Source organism: Simochromis diagramma, unplaced genomic scaffold (assembly GCF_900408965.1).
Source record: "Simochromis diagramma unplaced genomic scaffold, fSimDia1.1 OVJJ01000361.1, whole genome shotgun sequence".
Taxonomy (NCBI): Eukaryota; Metazoa; Chordata; class Actinopteri; order Cichliformes; family Cichlidae; genus Simochromis; species Simochromis diagramma.
In genome coordinates this window covers 8,980,474-8,996,842 of record NW_024386860.1, presented here as the reverse complement: position 1 = coordinate 8,996,842, position 16,369 = coordinate 8,980,474, and the positions used below count along the sequence as shown (strand labels likewise).

The 16,369-nt window shown below is 38.4% G+C and overlaps 1 protein-coding gene across 1 annotated transcript; it reads left to right on the top strand.

Moving 5' to 3' along the window:
- Positions 1–1,403: 1,403 nt before the first annotated feature.
- sh3d21 (SH3 domain containing 21) lies at positions 1,404–13,955 on the top strand. The gene is made up of 17 exons (XM_040030366.1): positions 1,404–1,616; positions 2,224–2,381; positions 2,493–2,550; positions 3,506–3,612; positions 4,547–4,637; positions 4,718–4,779; positions 4,861–4,900; positions 5,309–5,403; positions 5,739–5,840; positions 6,174–6,225; positions 8,353–8,406; positions 8,499–8,616; positions 9,430–9,595; positions 10,947–11,015; positions 11,135–11,331; positions 12,912–12,975; positions 13,121–13,955. The coding sequence occupies exons 1-17, from the start codon at positions 1,613–1,615 to the stop codon at positions 13,151–13,153; spliced, it is 1,470 nt and encodes a 489-aa protein (XP_039886300.1). The 5' UTR covers positions 1,404–1,612; the 3' UTR covers positions 13,154–13,955.
- The last annotated feature ends 2,414 nt before the right edge of the window (positions 13,956–16,369 follow it).

Sequence of the window (16,369 nt, the reverse complement as noted above, 5' to 3'; positions counted from 1 at the left end):
TATGTGTCTTTAATTAAAAAGCATCTTTACAGTCTTTTAGGTTATCTTTATTTACCACTGTCTATGGAAATGATGGTGCTCCCAGGGTCCACACACCATGGGGCTCTTAAACATACTTAGGCTGGCTCATGAATCAATAAGAAGTACCTATTGTCGGTGTGGCGTAAAAATATTATGTTTGTGTGCTATGAGTGAACCACACTTTTCACTTTACTTTCATAATATTGGTAAGAGCGTATCAGGGTGGAGCCGATTTGGTTACAACCCATGTTTTTTTTGTTTTTTTTTGACTAAAGGCCAAAATCACCTGCTTCAATCAAAGCAATCAAATCCCTATAAGTCACTGGGAGTTGAATAAACAACCCAGCCTAAAGCTACAGTGTGCCTGTGCACATCCCATTCAACCAAACACCTATCAACCAATTACTGTATCAGAGCAGGTTGAAGTCAAAAGTGACTGGATTCACCAAGTAAAAATTGTCAGTTTGTACTAATTGATTCATTTTTCACCACTACAGTGAAATAAAAAATATTAAGGCACTAAATATAAAGTAAGGATGTTTTAAATACTCTGGATATTTGTCATTCAATGATTAGGTTAATAAAACATTCTTTACAAACAAAGCCTAACTCCATCTGCCCAGTTTCTTCCTATTGCTCATGGTGTTTTTGTATTATTTGGTTGCATATTGGAGCTCTTTGTCACACTGCTAAATAGTGACTGATCAGATACCTCCCAGGCTTGGCTAGAGTGGGATATTCGTCCAAAACGTTCCCTAAACATTTGAATAGTGTGCAACTCATACTCCCTATTGTAACTGGTCTAAGTGAAATCTTAAAAGTTGGAAATAATGATAACTTGACTTGTTTGGCAACATTCAAAATGGAAACTGAGGAAGTAATGGAGCTCATCTTGTCTGTTGACTAAAGCCAGTGACCTATTAACTGAGTTAAAGGAAAAGATAAGGGTCTTTGTTAATGCAACTAACTTACATTATATAAAAAGCAATCACAGTATATTTTGGCTGTAACCCTTGTTTGCTGTAAATCTCCTGCCACTTAACCTTATGGGGTAAAAACGTTATTATTACTACAAAATTATTACTACAAACACATTTACGGTTATGGTTTAGTTGAGTTGGTTCAACTTCTGGGAAAGCCTGAGATTATTGGGTGGGGCAGTACAAATGACAGTACAGCTGACTGGAAGTAAAATGCACTTGTGTGGCTCATAAAGTCTAACTTACATAGGCAAATGTTTTGCTTGCTGCACATTAATTATGCTGTCATAAGTCTCACTTATCAGAGTTACTCTTTCACTAGAAACCTGTCTTACCTGTTCTTCTGCCTTATTTTCTCTCTCCTCCTTCTCTCTCTCTTGACTGTCTGACCCACTCCTACTTTTTGCTGTTGATTTAGCATGACTAGCCGCAGGAAAAGTTGCTCAATGTTAATGTTTGACAAGTAGGAAGAAGGTCCTTCGTTGCCATATCGAGCAGCGTTACACACACAGCCACACTCTTTCAGTTCTCCTTCTACTCAAAGAGTTTGTTTGCTGCTTCGTAGAGGGATTACATATTCAAATCAAAGGGAGATCGAATGAAGGACAACTATGGGTGAGTCAGCATTATCAGTTTTTTCTTAATAAACCAACGTCATGTCTGAGTATTTTGACTAACAGTTGCCTTTTTGCTGGGAATTCGTGGCAGTGGTAAAGAAAAGGTGCAAAGTACTGACAAAAGTTACTGGATTTGTATCTGCTTGAAATGCTCCTCCAAGAATTTATGTATTGTACCTGACATGTACAGGCATGCAAAAATACGAAACCTTACTCTACAGATACTAGAGTGTGTATGTTCTAGCTCTTGCACAGACTGTATCTACAAGATTTGTGTTTGCTAAACAATTAGAGAAAACCTGTTTTTACATACATCCAACATAACAATGCCACACTTTCAGTTCTTTTAAGAATCTCTAAAGTTCTCTTTATATTCAGGAAAATAGTGACAACACGAATAGTTGTTTCACTTCTCTGTGATAAATGAAAACTAAGCATTTTAACTGTAATAATCCACATTCAAGCTCATATTTGTTTCTAGCCTCCACTGCTTAGGGGTTTGTCTTGGTTTTTTAAGATGTCAGGGCACATCACTTGTGAGACAAGTTACACCAGCCTTTGTGCAAAGAATCTAATTTTCTGCCCCATTTACGGATGCGCTGTAGAGGTGCTGGTGCTAATCGACTTTGAGAGCAACTCCGACGACGAGCTCACAGTGAAGGAGGGGGATGTGGTCAAAAATGTCACCAAGACCAGTGAGGAAGGATGGCTGCATGGGGAGCTGAGAGGGAAGAAAGGCATCTTTCCTGCCAACTTTGTCCAGGTCTGCCAAGGCTTTACTGTCCACAGTACTGTACTATTTGCTATGGATATATTTGTGTTCATCTACATTGCGTGCAACATGTGTAAAATATGACTTACTTGGTTTTAACAGGAGGTCCCAGTCTATTTGAGAGGAGAGAGCAAGATGGAACCACGAAGCATTAGAACAAGTAAAATGCAGAGTTTGAATTATCAGCACTTTCTGTTCTTTACTGTCATAACCTTAAAAAGCAGGACAGGAGTGGCAGACGCTTTAATCAGAAAGCATTTAAAGCAGTTTTTAAAGATGATTTAAAATTGAAACCCAACGCAATTATGAAATGACTTTGCTTTCCAAAAAAGGAAAAAAAAATGATAGAAAACTAATGAATAAATGCAATATTCACTTCAATATTAATTCAGCTGTACAGCATCAACAGTTGCCTCAAGGTGCTTTATATTGCAAGGCAGATCGTACAATAATACATACAGACAAAAAACCCAACAACCATATGACCCTCTATGAGCAAGCACTTTGTCAACAGTGGGAAGGAAAAACTCCCTTTTAACAGGAAGAAACTTCCGGCAGAACCAGGCTCAGGGAGGGGCGGCCATCTGCCATCCGGTTGGGTTAGAGAAGGATGCACATTACAATTAAAATATGAGCAACTGCTTTGTTGTAAAATAAAAGGAATTTCTAAAACACTGCTATCACTAACTTAGAATAGTCCAATTGTGTGCAAAAGATCCAAATTAACCACGCTGGTAATGCAGCGTCATTTAAAACTACTCTAAGTAAAGTTCCTACTAAAAAAAATGACTCTTGGTACAAAACGAGCCATCACAGCAATACAGTAAAAATAGTTATTACAATAATATTCAAAACAGGTTGCTCTTGACATTTACCACATCCTTGCAATGCAAAGTATATCTAATTCAGCTGTAGAGAAAAAAAAATTGGACTTTGTGGGAACAGACATGCTCAGAACGTGAATAATTGCTCCAAGCTATGCAATCTTAGCACTTTCCTGTTGAAACTTGATAACAATGCTTTCTAGCCCAAAGACACTGTTAAAGAGCTCCAAGTTTTTCATTAGAAGAACATTATGAACTTTACTTTGTCTGACAATTTTTTTCTTTTTTTAGCAAAGAAGAAACCGACAAGAAAATGTGAGGTACTGTTTCCCTACAGTCCCGTGAATGAAGACGAAATGGAGCTGGTTGCTGGTGAGACTATAGAGATCGTCAGGGAGGTACAGTTCTTATCACCCTTATGGTTTTCACACTTATATCTGGCCTCTAAATACCAAACTGTGAGTCAAATGTTAGCAGTAGATTATGGGCTTAAAATAACTAGGTTGTGGCTGGTGAAAAGAAATCTCTGCGATGACATGATAGTGAATACCTGATAGCAGCTGCTGAGAAGTGAGGCATTTTCCTGTCACTTCCTGAAGCTGCCCTGTAGTCAGAACCCTGCACTATAGCGATGATATGTAAATCAGGGTGTTGTCGATGTGTTTGCTCAGCCTGAACCTCTTTGGGTAAATAAACAAAGATTTGAATATGGCTTTATTTGATCGATTTCTTTTTATTTATAATTAAACTCATAGTTCACAGCAAGCATACATTTTCTGAAATCCCATGTGAACTGATCAGACTAGTCCTGGCAGTTCTGAGGATCATTCGTCAGACACCTTAAACAGGTCGATCAAGTGTCTGGAATGCACCACAAGATGATATTTCATGTAAACCTAAGGTGGTAGTGCAGCTATTTACTTGTAATTTTACATATTTTTAGCTTAAGCGATGTTGAGTAGTAGTCAAGTCATCTTTATTTAAATAGCACATTTAAAAGACATCAAGTGTTAGCCAAAGTGCTGAACAGACGGATAATATAATCAAATAAAATGAATTAAAACAGATAAGATGGTTGTTGGTCTGATGGCTGACTGTATCCACAATTTACAAGAAATCTAAGAGTATTGTACAGATTTCAGTAAAATAAGATTCATTTTTCTGGGTTATGGCTGTTAGCAAGTCTCCTTGACTTCTCAGTAGATTTTAGTTTTCTCATTAATTTGTTTAATAGCGTCAACCAATGACAATAGAGATTGTAGAAGTTGTTTTTCCGTACAATATATAATAACCTGTGAATTTTGATGGCTCATGACCTACTTTGCATGACAGATTGAAGATGGATGGTGGATGGGGGTGAAAAATGGCAAACTAGGAGCATTTCCATCAAACTTTGTCAAAGAAATTTTCATTTCTCCCAAAGGTTGGTGGCAAAGTCAATGAACAGAGTTTTTTATGGTTTCATTTTTCATATATAACTTTTAACATTTTTCATCTGAACAGATGTAAAATACAATGAGGGCAAGGCAAGACCAAAACTCACTGACGCTGTGTTCAATAAGGAGGTTTGTAACAGTGGAAAAACTTTTCTTAAATATGTATGAGCTGTGTTCCTTTTACTTAATGCTGTCTTTGTTCCCATTCAGATAACTCAGAGGGCAAGTGTTAGGAACAAAGCAAAAAAATGTAAGTTCAGAGTTTTATACATTTACATCACATGCTAGCTTTCTCACATGAGACGCTGGTTCTATTTCTGAACAGCATTTTAAAAGCTGCTAGACTAGTATACAACGTCGGTAGGACAAGTGGTAAATCCTTGTACTTTTACCTTTATGGGTGGGGTCAAACCAAAATACTTAACAGCAATATTCCTTGATTTACTACTTCACAAAGACATCAAAGTGAGCGATCTTCCAGGGTTAAAGGTTTATAACTTACCTCAAGTATTACAGTCTTTTGTAATCTTTGCTGTTCTTTGTTTAGTGTTGTTTCAGGGTGGATAGAATTAGTCATCACTAGTGAAACCTCCTCACACGTACGACAGTTTCTGCAAAGTTAATAATCATGTTATCTCTTAACACCGTATCTCCTCAGCTATAGAGTGTTGCAAAGTCATGTTTGACTACAAGGCCAAAACAGAGGATGAGCTGGAGCTGAAAAAAGGAGATGTTGTTAAGATACTGAACAAGGTTTGAGCACACTTCTTTATTTTTTTATCAGCTGTTCTACGCTGTCACACTTATGACAGACTAATAAATTCCTCTGGATAATTTGCTTTCTTAAAATGTACCATATGGTTCTTCCAGAGAAACCAGTTGTGTCACTTTCAAGACTGACTAGGCTTAAGGACAGAAATGTGGCACTCCAGACATGCTAAGGAAAAAATATTCGAGATAGCTACTTCGTGTTGACACGTCGTGATCTGCTTGACTTTTTGATGACCTTAGGTTCAGAGATTTCAGATCCCTAAGGACAGAAGCTTGTTTTAACCTCTCTCAAATGACTCTTTAATCACCATCTAAAGGAAACAGCAGATGAAGGCTGGTGGGAGGGAGAGCTAAACGGCCGGTGCGGCTTCTTTCCTGATAACTTTGTCATGGTGATTCCACCGATAAACAGCTTGCAAGTGAGTGGACAAAAACACAATCTCAAACATAACCCTGTTGGACTGGAGTTTAACTGCACTGCAATGAAACCATGGGCATGCTTCGGAGTAATTGATGCTATGCATACTTTTTTGTCATTTTGAAATGCCCTTTGAATATAAAATACATTATGTCTATTTTAGCATGTCTGCAACCAGTATTCAGTGACTCAGTACTGTCTTTAAATACCGTCTGCTTTGGAGTTACTCACTGAAATTTCCCATTTGTGGAAACAGTGTGTAGAATATGGGGCAGAGTACAAGGCACATGGAGTACCAGAAAACTTACTTTTTCATTTCTTTTTCCTCCTGTAGACGGGGACCATAAGCCAACCACCTGCACGCAACAACTCCAAGAAACTCTCAGGTAAGAGAACAGCATGAATGTTTCCCTGATCAAATACAGAAGCACAGTGGTTGAAGCTCTTTGAAAGTATGATGTGGAGCTTGACATTTAGAGGTTCACGACCAAGTCGGAATTTCTGACTGCAGCAGTGTTTTGCTTGGCAGTGTGCTGACTGTTTGGCCTGTGATGGGTTAGGCAGGTCAACATTTACACAGTTACATAATAATTCAATAAAATATAAAAGTTTTTGTTTTTTTTAAATTATTGGCCTCTGTAGTGATCTATGAGAAAATAAAGACGTAGAGGGAAAAAAATACCCTGAAGTCAGAGGAACTATTTGAACATTTCTTGAGATTACATGCATTCCACATAGCGATTTATCAGACGCCCTAGTAACATTTACAGTAGATATGAAACGTTTTCATCTTGTGACCATGTAAAGGAGGTTAAACAGATTTAAACACTCTGCCCTGTAGCACACAGCATAAACTCTCTAACCCACAAATGGGGCCACGCAGGGAAAACTCATCACAAAGAAATGCAAAAGAGCAGCAAATTCTAGCAACCTGGATCCTGATTTTTTGGGGGCGATGATTTTTCCTTAGAAGATAACGTTAGCGATCAATCACAGCAGTTATTGACTTTTAAACTTTTTTAGTTCAGTCTGAAATCTAATATTTTCTGTTGACTGAGTTCTGATTTTATATAATATAAGATTTCTATACTGAATTAAGTATTGCTGTTGTATTTAAACAGTTTTAAAGAAGAGACTGCCCAGTAATGCACCCTTTGAATTTCGAAGAGGTAGAAATTTAATCTATGAATCACACAGCAGGATGTGGTTCGTGGAAATTGTTTTGTAGCATCAAAAGTGTCTGCCCAGACAGCTTTTTAAAAGGATTCAAAATATGCACCCTCACTAAAACTTAAATAGGCAGGTGAAAATAAGGCCAAAGGAAGTGGCACCAGTACTATGAGAATTACAGTGCAGCCTCGTACCAAATTGTACTCATCATTTCCACACAGTATCACTTGAAAGATTTTCACAGGAAGTCTCAGACTGTAGTAAGATGGGGGATGGTTAAACTGGTCATGTGACATAGTTTAGGAGTCTTGGAGGAAACAAGGGGGTGGGGGACAGATGAGAGCTCTGTCACAGATTTCCACTACCAGCAACAAGCAGCACTTGAGCTTCTTCTGCTCTGTGGATGGTTTATTTACGGGGGGAATGTTGCACAATGCGTTGCATAACACTCAAGGTAGGCTTCCTGTGTTTTCATCAGATCCGTTATAGATGTCTGAGTTTGATGTTAAGACTAAAGCAACATTTTTTTGTCCTATTTCTTGAGGTCTTTGCATTGGAGCAGTTTTACTTCTTAGATTGCATTCATTCAGCAGGCCTGTAACCACACAGCTCATCTTATCTGTTTGAGAATAATCACTTCACTTGCATGACAAACAGAGATCTGTCACATAACTTTAAAGATTTAACCTCTCTCCAAGGTAAGTCCTCTTACGGGCTGTATTTGTTTCATATGAGATGACCCAGAGTGCCAGTGCCAGTTAAGACCTGGGAACTGTAACTGCATCGCTACTAAATCTAGCTGTTACCTGATTTGCTCTATGTGCATATCTTTTCCATAACACGCCACTCGTAAACCTTACATTTGAACACCATTAGCATTTTTCTACACCATAATGCTTTTTGGACAGTCTTATAGTTCTTTGCAAAACAGTCATGCACTTTTTATCACGAACTGAGGGCTGAATAATCAGAATCAAAATCAGGAGAAGCCACACTTGCAAATACAGTATTATTTAAACAATGGCATGTTTGCTCAGCATGCATGCCCTGCACAGCACAGCGACAGCACGCTCATTCACTCATTCTGCTACAGAGAAAAACATCTGGGAAATGCTCTGCTGATCAAGAGAACTTTCAGCAAAACTGCAAATGTCTGATAAGACCTTTTTTTCCTGACAAAAGCACAATGTAGGACATCACTGCTTTTGTCTGTGCTGCCATTGTTATGGCCGTACTAAATAAAGTGCCTTGAGCATTTTAAATGAGGACTTGTTATATTTGTGTGACAAATGCAACTAGTGATCAGCGGTAAAATTTAATTTAATGGGGGGTTTTTTTTGCAGTAAAGACAGAGGAATCAGCAATGGAGAAAGTCGGTCCAACAACAACAAAGACGAGTAGGTAGAGATGGTAGATGCTTTTATTTTTGTACTAATTCATCTTAAAACAAAATCCTGCTGTGGACTAATGTGATGATTTTGTTTTGCAGATGATAAACCAGAGCCTAAAGACCTAAGAAGCAATCCTCCAACCAAAGTTAAGCTTCCACCCATCATCAAACCCAGCCCGCCTCCAGTCAAAGACAAGCCGAACAAGGTTTTACCAAAGTGAGTTTTACAGAAGCGTCTGTGATGTTCTTTCTCACTACTTGTAACTCCATGTGAAACCACTTTCTGGAGACCTGACCAGAATAGTTATTCATATGCAGCCTTTCTAAAGCAAATAGGCCCTCAGAAAATGTCAGGAACACTTTCTCCTCTCTGGTCTGGCACCAACAGTGGAGCATTTAGATGTTAAAGGTGTTTGGTTGCAACCACCAGTTGCTATGGTTTCCTTAAAGAAGAATGCCAGGATGCCTGACATTTAGTGGCTCGGTGGAAATTGTGGGATGAGTCAGATCAGGCCGAAACAGACGAGAGCAGCCCATTTCCTGTTTCCTGAGCAATCGCTCACAAACAGCCTTACACACACAAAATTGAGAAAACAAAAACAGGCCCGTCTTGAGAAGAAGAACACGCTTTTGAAAAGTTTTTCCATGCAAATTTGCCTTTTTCAGCTTTTTTAAGACTCCTCCTTCATGTTTATCTAAGCTTATCCCACGAGGCTTTTACAGCCAGGCTGATTTTTCAACAAACACATCAGTTATAACCAGCATTTAAAATGTTATAAAACTTAAGTAGTAACTCTGAATACAGAGAATATTATAGTGATTTTTCAAGACTTCATTTGCCATGCTCTGCACCTGCACCTGCACTAGCACCAGCGCCCAACTCTATTCAGGAAACCAGAAACCACATACAAACTCTCCAACCCTCTGCGTCAGTATTTCTTCACTAAAAACATCAATAGATTTCTTTTTTTATTTGTCTGTAATTAAAAAAAAAAGTGTTCATTCGAAGGTATATTGTTGTTTTCTGTAGAACCAATGGTGATGCGGCTGCTGTTCCACCGAAACAACCGGAGGAGAAGGAGACCGACGAGTTTGATGGATTGGAACTGCCGACTGAAAAGCTGAGCCATCCCACAGCAAACAGAGCCAAACCTCCTCAGAGGAGACCACCGTCAGGACTCCCCATAGCAGCACAAGTATGTCCGCATTAGCGACCAATACCGATCGATCTGTGTGGCAGTGTGTATAACACAGATGTGAAGAGCTTCACAAGAAACACTCAAATTAAAACCTGCATACCCACATGAGTAGGGTTGTCAAAACAAGTCATTCTCAATACTAAAAACAACTGTCAGATAAGATACTCATTTGCAACAGTATTGATGCGGACAGCGTCGTCTTTGCTTCCTTCTGCCGACACACAACTTTTACACAGTACCTGCATGCAGGCGTCCACACAGGCCCTCCCCTTACCAGCAGCTGAAGCAGTTGACATTTACAAGACTACAAGAATAAACACCTGGAGGAATTTTGAGAAGTCAAAAAAAGCTTCCATTTTAACAACCCGAACATGGATATTATTGTTGCTCTTGTTCAAATCTTCATTCTTGTTTTGGGGCTTTGAGGGGTTTTTTTTGCTCCTGTGGTATCAAAAATGGTATTGGGTATCAAGTATTTTTCTGGGTATTGATACAGTGTTAACCAATAATTCTGCAGATGAATCAAAGGGTTATCAGTTTTCTGTTTAATTTTGTGCAGTCAGTTAAAGCACAATTGTTTGAAACAGTCCTTAATAGTTTTAGTGATTCTTATAAATATTGTGTCCATGTTGGAATCATTTTTAGCAATAATATACCATAAGCCCATAATACTGCTACTACTACTACTACTCATAATAATAATAATAATAATAATGTTATTAATTTTGTGCCTCTGCAGTTCACACTTGTGTTGTTGTTATGTTTTGAGACCATCTTCACTCCTGAAGCCCTGAACCTTTATAGACAGTACCCCATGGAGGTGTACATGGGAATGCTAATGATATCTGATATCATTTGAGAGTACAATAAACAGTCTTTACTCTGCCACCTCCCTGGTTTAAAGTCCATGCTGTGTCCGGTGGCACTGATTTGTGCAGTTGTGACTTTAGGGCAGCTAACTGTTATTGCATTCATGTGTTTTGGTTCATGCTCTGCATATTGAGAGTTTCTGAAAGGGACCATCTCCTAATGTATGCTACACATTGTCCCAATCAGATTCTCCCGACGCTGTCAGAAGACAATTTTACAGAAAAGTGACCAGTTTTTATGGACAGCCCTCTTGCTCACTGACCAAGAAGACTTGTAATGACTTCTTGGTCATAACAATTCATCTGGAAAAAATGAAAGAATTAGAAGAAAGAGAAAGCGAGCTTGTACTTGACCGCCCAAAAAACCCACCTAGCTGTTAATCCTGCAAAGCTGAAAAACCAGAAATCCTAAGGCATGCTGTGAAGAATGACTATTAGCAATGATTGACATTTAAACTTGACTGTTCTTCCTTTGTAAGAGCGCCACGGACCAGACAGATGCAGAACCAAAAAAGTTTGAAACGGAGATACTGGCTGGCTTGCAAAAGGTTTGTAACACTCTGTGTTCTGGGTGAAATATGAATGAAATCACATAAGTTTGAGTTCAAAAAGTTGTTCTATGTAGGAAAATGTGCAGTAATATTTTTGACAATTAAAATCATTTCAGACAACAGAAAATCTTCTGCCCACCCCTCCAAAGCCCGATCTTCGACCCAAGACACCACCTCCAGTTCGACCAGCACCACCCAAAGTTCTCGTAGATAACAAAACTGTGACCTTTAAAGACGAGCCAACTGTGGAAAGTCTGCAGGCTGAGATCAAAGAGCTCAGGATGACTTTGGAGCTGCTTGAGAAACGACAGGAGTGAGTACAACTCACTTGTTTTGTAGCCATGTTTGAAACCTGAGACATGACAGGTTTATGACAGGCTTAAAGTTACTTTACAAAATTAAGACAATTTTGTAAAAAAGATCTTCATTACATTTCAGCTAACCCTCTTCTAAAATAAAAAAAGAAAGATGCCTTGTAGCACAAACATACACAGGAAGTGAGTAATTCAAACCTAGCAGAGAAATACAAATGAATGTAACTGTGCATGTTCCATCATAGGAAACCCCCCCTCCCTTCCAAACAAAAAAAGCCTGACTCAACAGCTCTTTTGTATCTCTTGATCTGAAACGTTACAGCAGCCTGAGTGATAAACATGTGCCACACTCTGCAGAGCTGTAGACATTTCATTTCCTGATCAGTGATCTTCTTAAGCCTTTTGAACTCACCAACCATCAGTTTGAAACTCAAATTACTGTTGTTCCCTAGTCAGTAGCTGAACGTTTTGCATTATACCAGTAAAACCTTTGACAGTATATGTTAATTACAGGCAAATACACAAATCCTAATGGGATGTGTGTGAAGACTTCTGTAACTGTATCTCAAGCCGTGTTTGTGTAATCAGTTTTCTAAACGTATAAAAAGATTTTCTAAATGCAACTGATATTTGTGAATGTGTATTCAAGATCAGTGTGTGCATAATGCATGCATAGGTCTGTAAATGCCTACACAGTTATTAACAGATGCAGCTAAACATTTTGATCCAGCAGCTTCCTGCTTGGCTGCTATGGTAGACCTACAAAGGCATGTGGCGATCTGTCTGTAAATCTGAGGTGTTGTCTGCTCTGAGCTCAGACTCACAAGCTCAAACATACCACCGACTATAACACCTGGTGATTTCAAGTATGAAACTGCTGAATGGGGCGGGTCATGGCTGTGGCTGCAGTTGCAAGCTTGACTACAATGAAATCTTAAACTGCTTTAGGTTTAAGATTCACACCTCCGTGTGTTTTCAGAAAGTATAGCGAGTGATAGTTTGTAAAAATATAACAGAAGTCCTTTATTGCTGAGACGTATGTGTGTAAAATCTCGAGTTAGTCATTAACCTGTGCAGTTTGGATCATCAAACAGGCGTTTTTTTTAGCGAATAAATGTTTCTATTTATTTATTTATTTACCCATTTTAAACAATCCCTGTATGTATTCATTATTTTTGTGGCGTATGGAAGATTGCAATGGGTTTGTGTAGTGTAACCCCAATTTCTCCCAAGGGAGACAAAAAAGAGACTTTCACTTAGACAGCTGCATCTACAAAAAAAACCATTTTAAAACATTTGCATATCTGAGTACCAGATTTTGAGGTTTGTGTGTTGTTGGTTTTTTTTTAACATAAATTGCACCCACACCAATGCCCTAGCATATCTGCAAAAACTTATATTACCATAATAGTTCAATAACATTAAACTATTAAAATAAATGTCTTTCCTGTTAGAGCTACAGAAGTAACTTTCTAAATGTATTATTATCTTGACTGGCACTGCACGGTGTTGTTGACCTATTTAGACTTACCAGCATCTCCAACCTCCTCATTTTGTTCTCTTTGTCTCTTTTTATAAGGCGAGACATGCAGGAAGTGAAAGAAGAACTGAGGGATGAAAGAAACAAAAGACTAGCATTGCAGGTCAGTGTCTTGACTTCTGTGAGTGTTATTACTTACTGCCTGCTACATAATGGGTGAAAAAATAAGCAGCAATTGTGGTTCCAAGATCACGAGCGCAGTATAATCAGTTGTTTAAAAGGGTTCTTTTTGTTGTTGTTTCTTACAGGAGGAAGTGCAGAGTTTGAGAATGAAGCAATAATCCCAACACAGACTGTGACTAAGCTGCTTGTCTGACACTGTGCCATGCGAGCTCTTGGACTGCAAATTTCAGAAAATGAACATTTTTTTCTGACACTGAGAAAGTAAAAAAACAACAACAAAAAAAAAAAAAACCCTCCCTAAACAGTATAGCTGGAGTTAATATCAAGCTACTCCTATAATGGAGCAAAAGAACCAGATCCTCCAGAAGACTTTTAAGTAACATGCTGTTTGATATTGGAATGCCAGAAATCTCATACAGGTCCTCAGTTGGGTACGCTGGAAGCAAATTACTGTTTTACATGTTTTTGTTTTTATTACTTTTATTGTGGATTACAGGTTAGGCTATTTTTAATATCAGAATTTGTAATATATGCAGCTGTACATAGGAGGAAATATTGTTAAGTCTTTTACAAAGAGCTAAAGGATAATTTACATCATCATAATGGGCTTTGTTACCTGAATGTCAAGTGAGATACTACTGTCCAAACTATGCCATGTTAGTGAATTTATGCAATGTAATGTAATGTTGCAAAGATCCACTAGGGGGCCCTATTTGACTTTTTTTTTTTTTTTTTTACATAAGGTGTTAAGTTTTTCTGTGATTGCTGGGATTTATGGAAATGCCCTGGCAAAGTAACCTCACATTGGAGAAGAAAAAATAGAAGAAAGAAATACATTCTTCATCCAAAACAGTAACTGTGTTAACATTTAAGATTTAAGCGAGTGGCTCATGTTAATGGATAGTGCCTTAAGAGGGGGAAAAAAGGAAAAGCAAAGAAATAAAACTGTGATTTAATGCACCAGGAGTTTGTGGTCAGTTTGTGTCGGAGAAACACTGACTCACTCTTAAAACACCAAAAGGTGACTCACCAGTGGATGCAGAACACATGGGAGGAAAATTATTGAGAAATTATTACACCAGTCTTCACAACATGCTAATGGTAGTGTCTCTGTGAAGAGCATATATGAACAATACCTGGAGCTATTTAGGAATCAAGCTCTGAAACTCTCGTGGAAACAAAAAAATATTGTGAATCATGCCCATTATTGATGTGTTCCTTTATGGACAAACAGTAAAACAAAGAGTCTGCTGACAGTGCAGAAACCTTTCATAGGATATCTAAAAACAATAATGTCCTCTCTGTGAAGAACTACATGTGATTTAAATGTTTATAGAAGGTAAGTTCTTCTTACACCAGAGATACACCAATAAAGTGGAATATCTGCACAGATACTTTATTCCTTAGTCTTAGATGGTGAACTCTGCACAGTGTACAGTAACACTGGTGGAATTTAAACTCTGTAGAGAGCACTGAAAATGGAGTAGTGAAAAAGTTATCAGAGCCCAGAGGTCACACACACACACACAAAAAAAAATTCCCAAGTTAAATTTAGAAATAATGAAAGATGTTGACAAAGAAAACGAGACAGATGCTGAAACAAATCTGGATTTGTACAGCTTGTACAGATTTGTGATCTAAGCTTAAAAGGAACATTGTATTCTGATTCTCGGCTCAGCTATTTTTTACTTTGGAACCGTGAAGCTTTGCACAATTAAAAAGCACGTCATTTCATAATGCCTGCTCTATAGCCCCTTAGTTGAGCCATCGCCTGAAACAGCAGTAACATTAGCTCCAGTAAGTGTCTTTAAACATCCCGTCCTCCCTAGAAGCCCACTTCCTACTGAGTGTCCAGCTTCCAGAAGCCAAGTAAAGGGCAGCTCAGTGCTTATGAGCACCACCTCTCCCTCTCGAAGACCAAACTGTAAACCTATTATCATATTTTTCCTCATTGTTTAATCGTAAATTAAAGACGTCACCTTTAATGAGGTATCCATACAGATATATTTTCTTATTGTTTAAACTTTGAAGTCAAATAAGTTCAGTTATGGCTTTGGTTACTAGATTTCAATCATGTTGATGTTGACTTAACTTTACCTATGTAAAAAATACACATATATATGTTGGATCTAATTGCCCTAAGCAAAATGAAAATGACACTGTTCACAATATTTAGTCGTGACTCTAGTAAAAGATATTTTTTGGACTCTTAAAAGGACTGCACACAATCAAAGCTACTAATTTCTCTAAGCCACTGACCACAGGAGAACCTTTTCCAAGACCTCAACACAGAAGATGCTATCAGAAATCGGAGACCCGAAGGCAAACCTGAGCCCTATCTGGTCCTGCAGCACAAGGACCAGACCGGCTTCAGGGTGCCCAAAAAAAGGAATATTATTGCCTTACAATGATGTGTATTTTAGTGCATACTAACCCTCTCTATGGATTTACAGATGTGTCAAGAATTCATGCTAACATTTATTGTAAATCACCAAACTGCTGAAGGGTGACTTGTGATAATATTCAACACAAACACACCACCAGTGTGGACAATTCATCAATGTTCTGTAAGTCTTTACTGGCAACCAAACATTGTTCCAAGCTATAAACTCACATGGAACAGATTTATTACACTAATACACAGAGTTGATATTGGACATCTAAGCTCTGAAATTCAGAGCAGCTGAGCTGTGGGAGTGATGATAGCACGTCTCTGAAGACCACATTAGAAACAGAGTCTGACTTTAGTCATTATGTGAAGCGTTTGGGGCCATTACCTTGCACGAGACCACAGATGGAATTAGGCTGCCAAGTAAGCACCTTGTGTGCATGAGCCATGCTAATGGCCTCTGTGGTCAGCTCTAAACAAAACACCTCCAATCCCAGGACATACAACCTAGTCCAGAGAAACTGGGCAATGAGTGCAGCAGAAGGTTGCAAGCGTCATCGTTGGATTAAATTCCATTTCATTTTCACTAATAACTGGCTAATAACTACATCCAAGTTTACAGCAGTGACCCAGACTTGGAGGGAGCTATGGGAGACCCTCTCCGCAGGAGGCATCCAAAACCAATTCATCCATTAACACTGCCATTATTTTTCTCTAAATCTGCATCAAAAGCACGAAAAAAATCATAATGGGCATATGAAACAGTAAAAGCACCAAGAAAGACAATTCAACCATGAGGTCAACAGAATAAGAGAAGAGGTTAGCAGGTTAGCATTGTAGTAGAAAGTAAATTAGGATTGGGGTGCAGGAGAAGAAATTAGCCACGAGCATATAAAAGGTTATCAACCAACAAATGAGCAGTTTTAGCAGATATTATCAGGCAGCTCTGAAAAAGCAGATAAGCAATCGAAAACAAAAACAAAAA

Coding starts and splice junctions, on each gene's coding strand:
- sh3d21 (XM_040030366.1), top strand. Junction 4,780..4,860: donor ACGCTGTGTTCAATAAGGAG/GTTTGTAACAGT, acceptor GTTCCCATTCAG/ATAACTCAGAGGGCAAGTGT. Junction 8,407..8,498: donor TCCAACAACAACAAAGACGA/GTAGGTAGAGAT, acceptor TTTGTTTTGCAG/ATGATAAACCAGAGCCTAAA.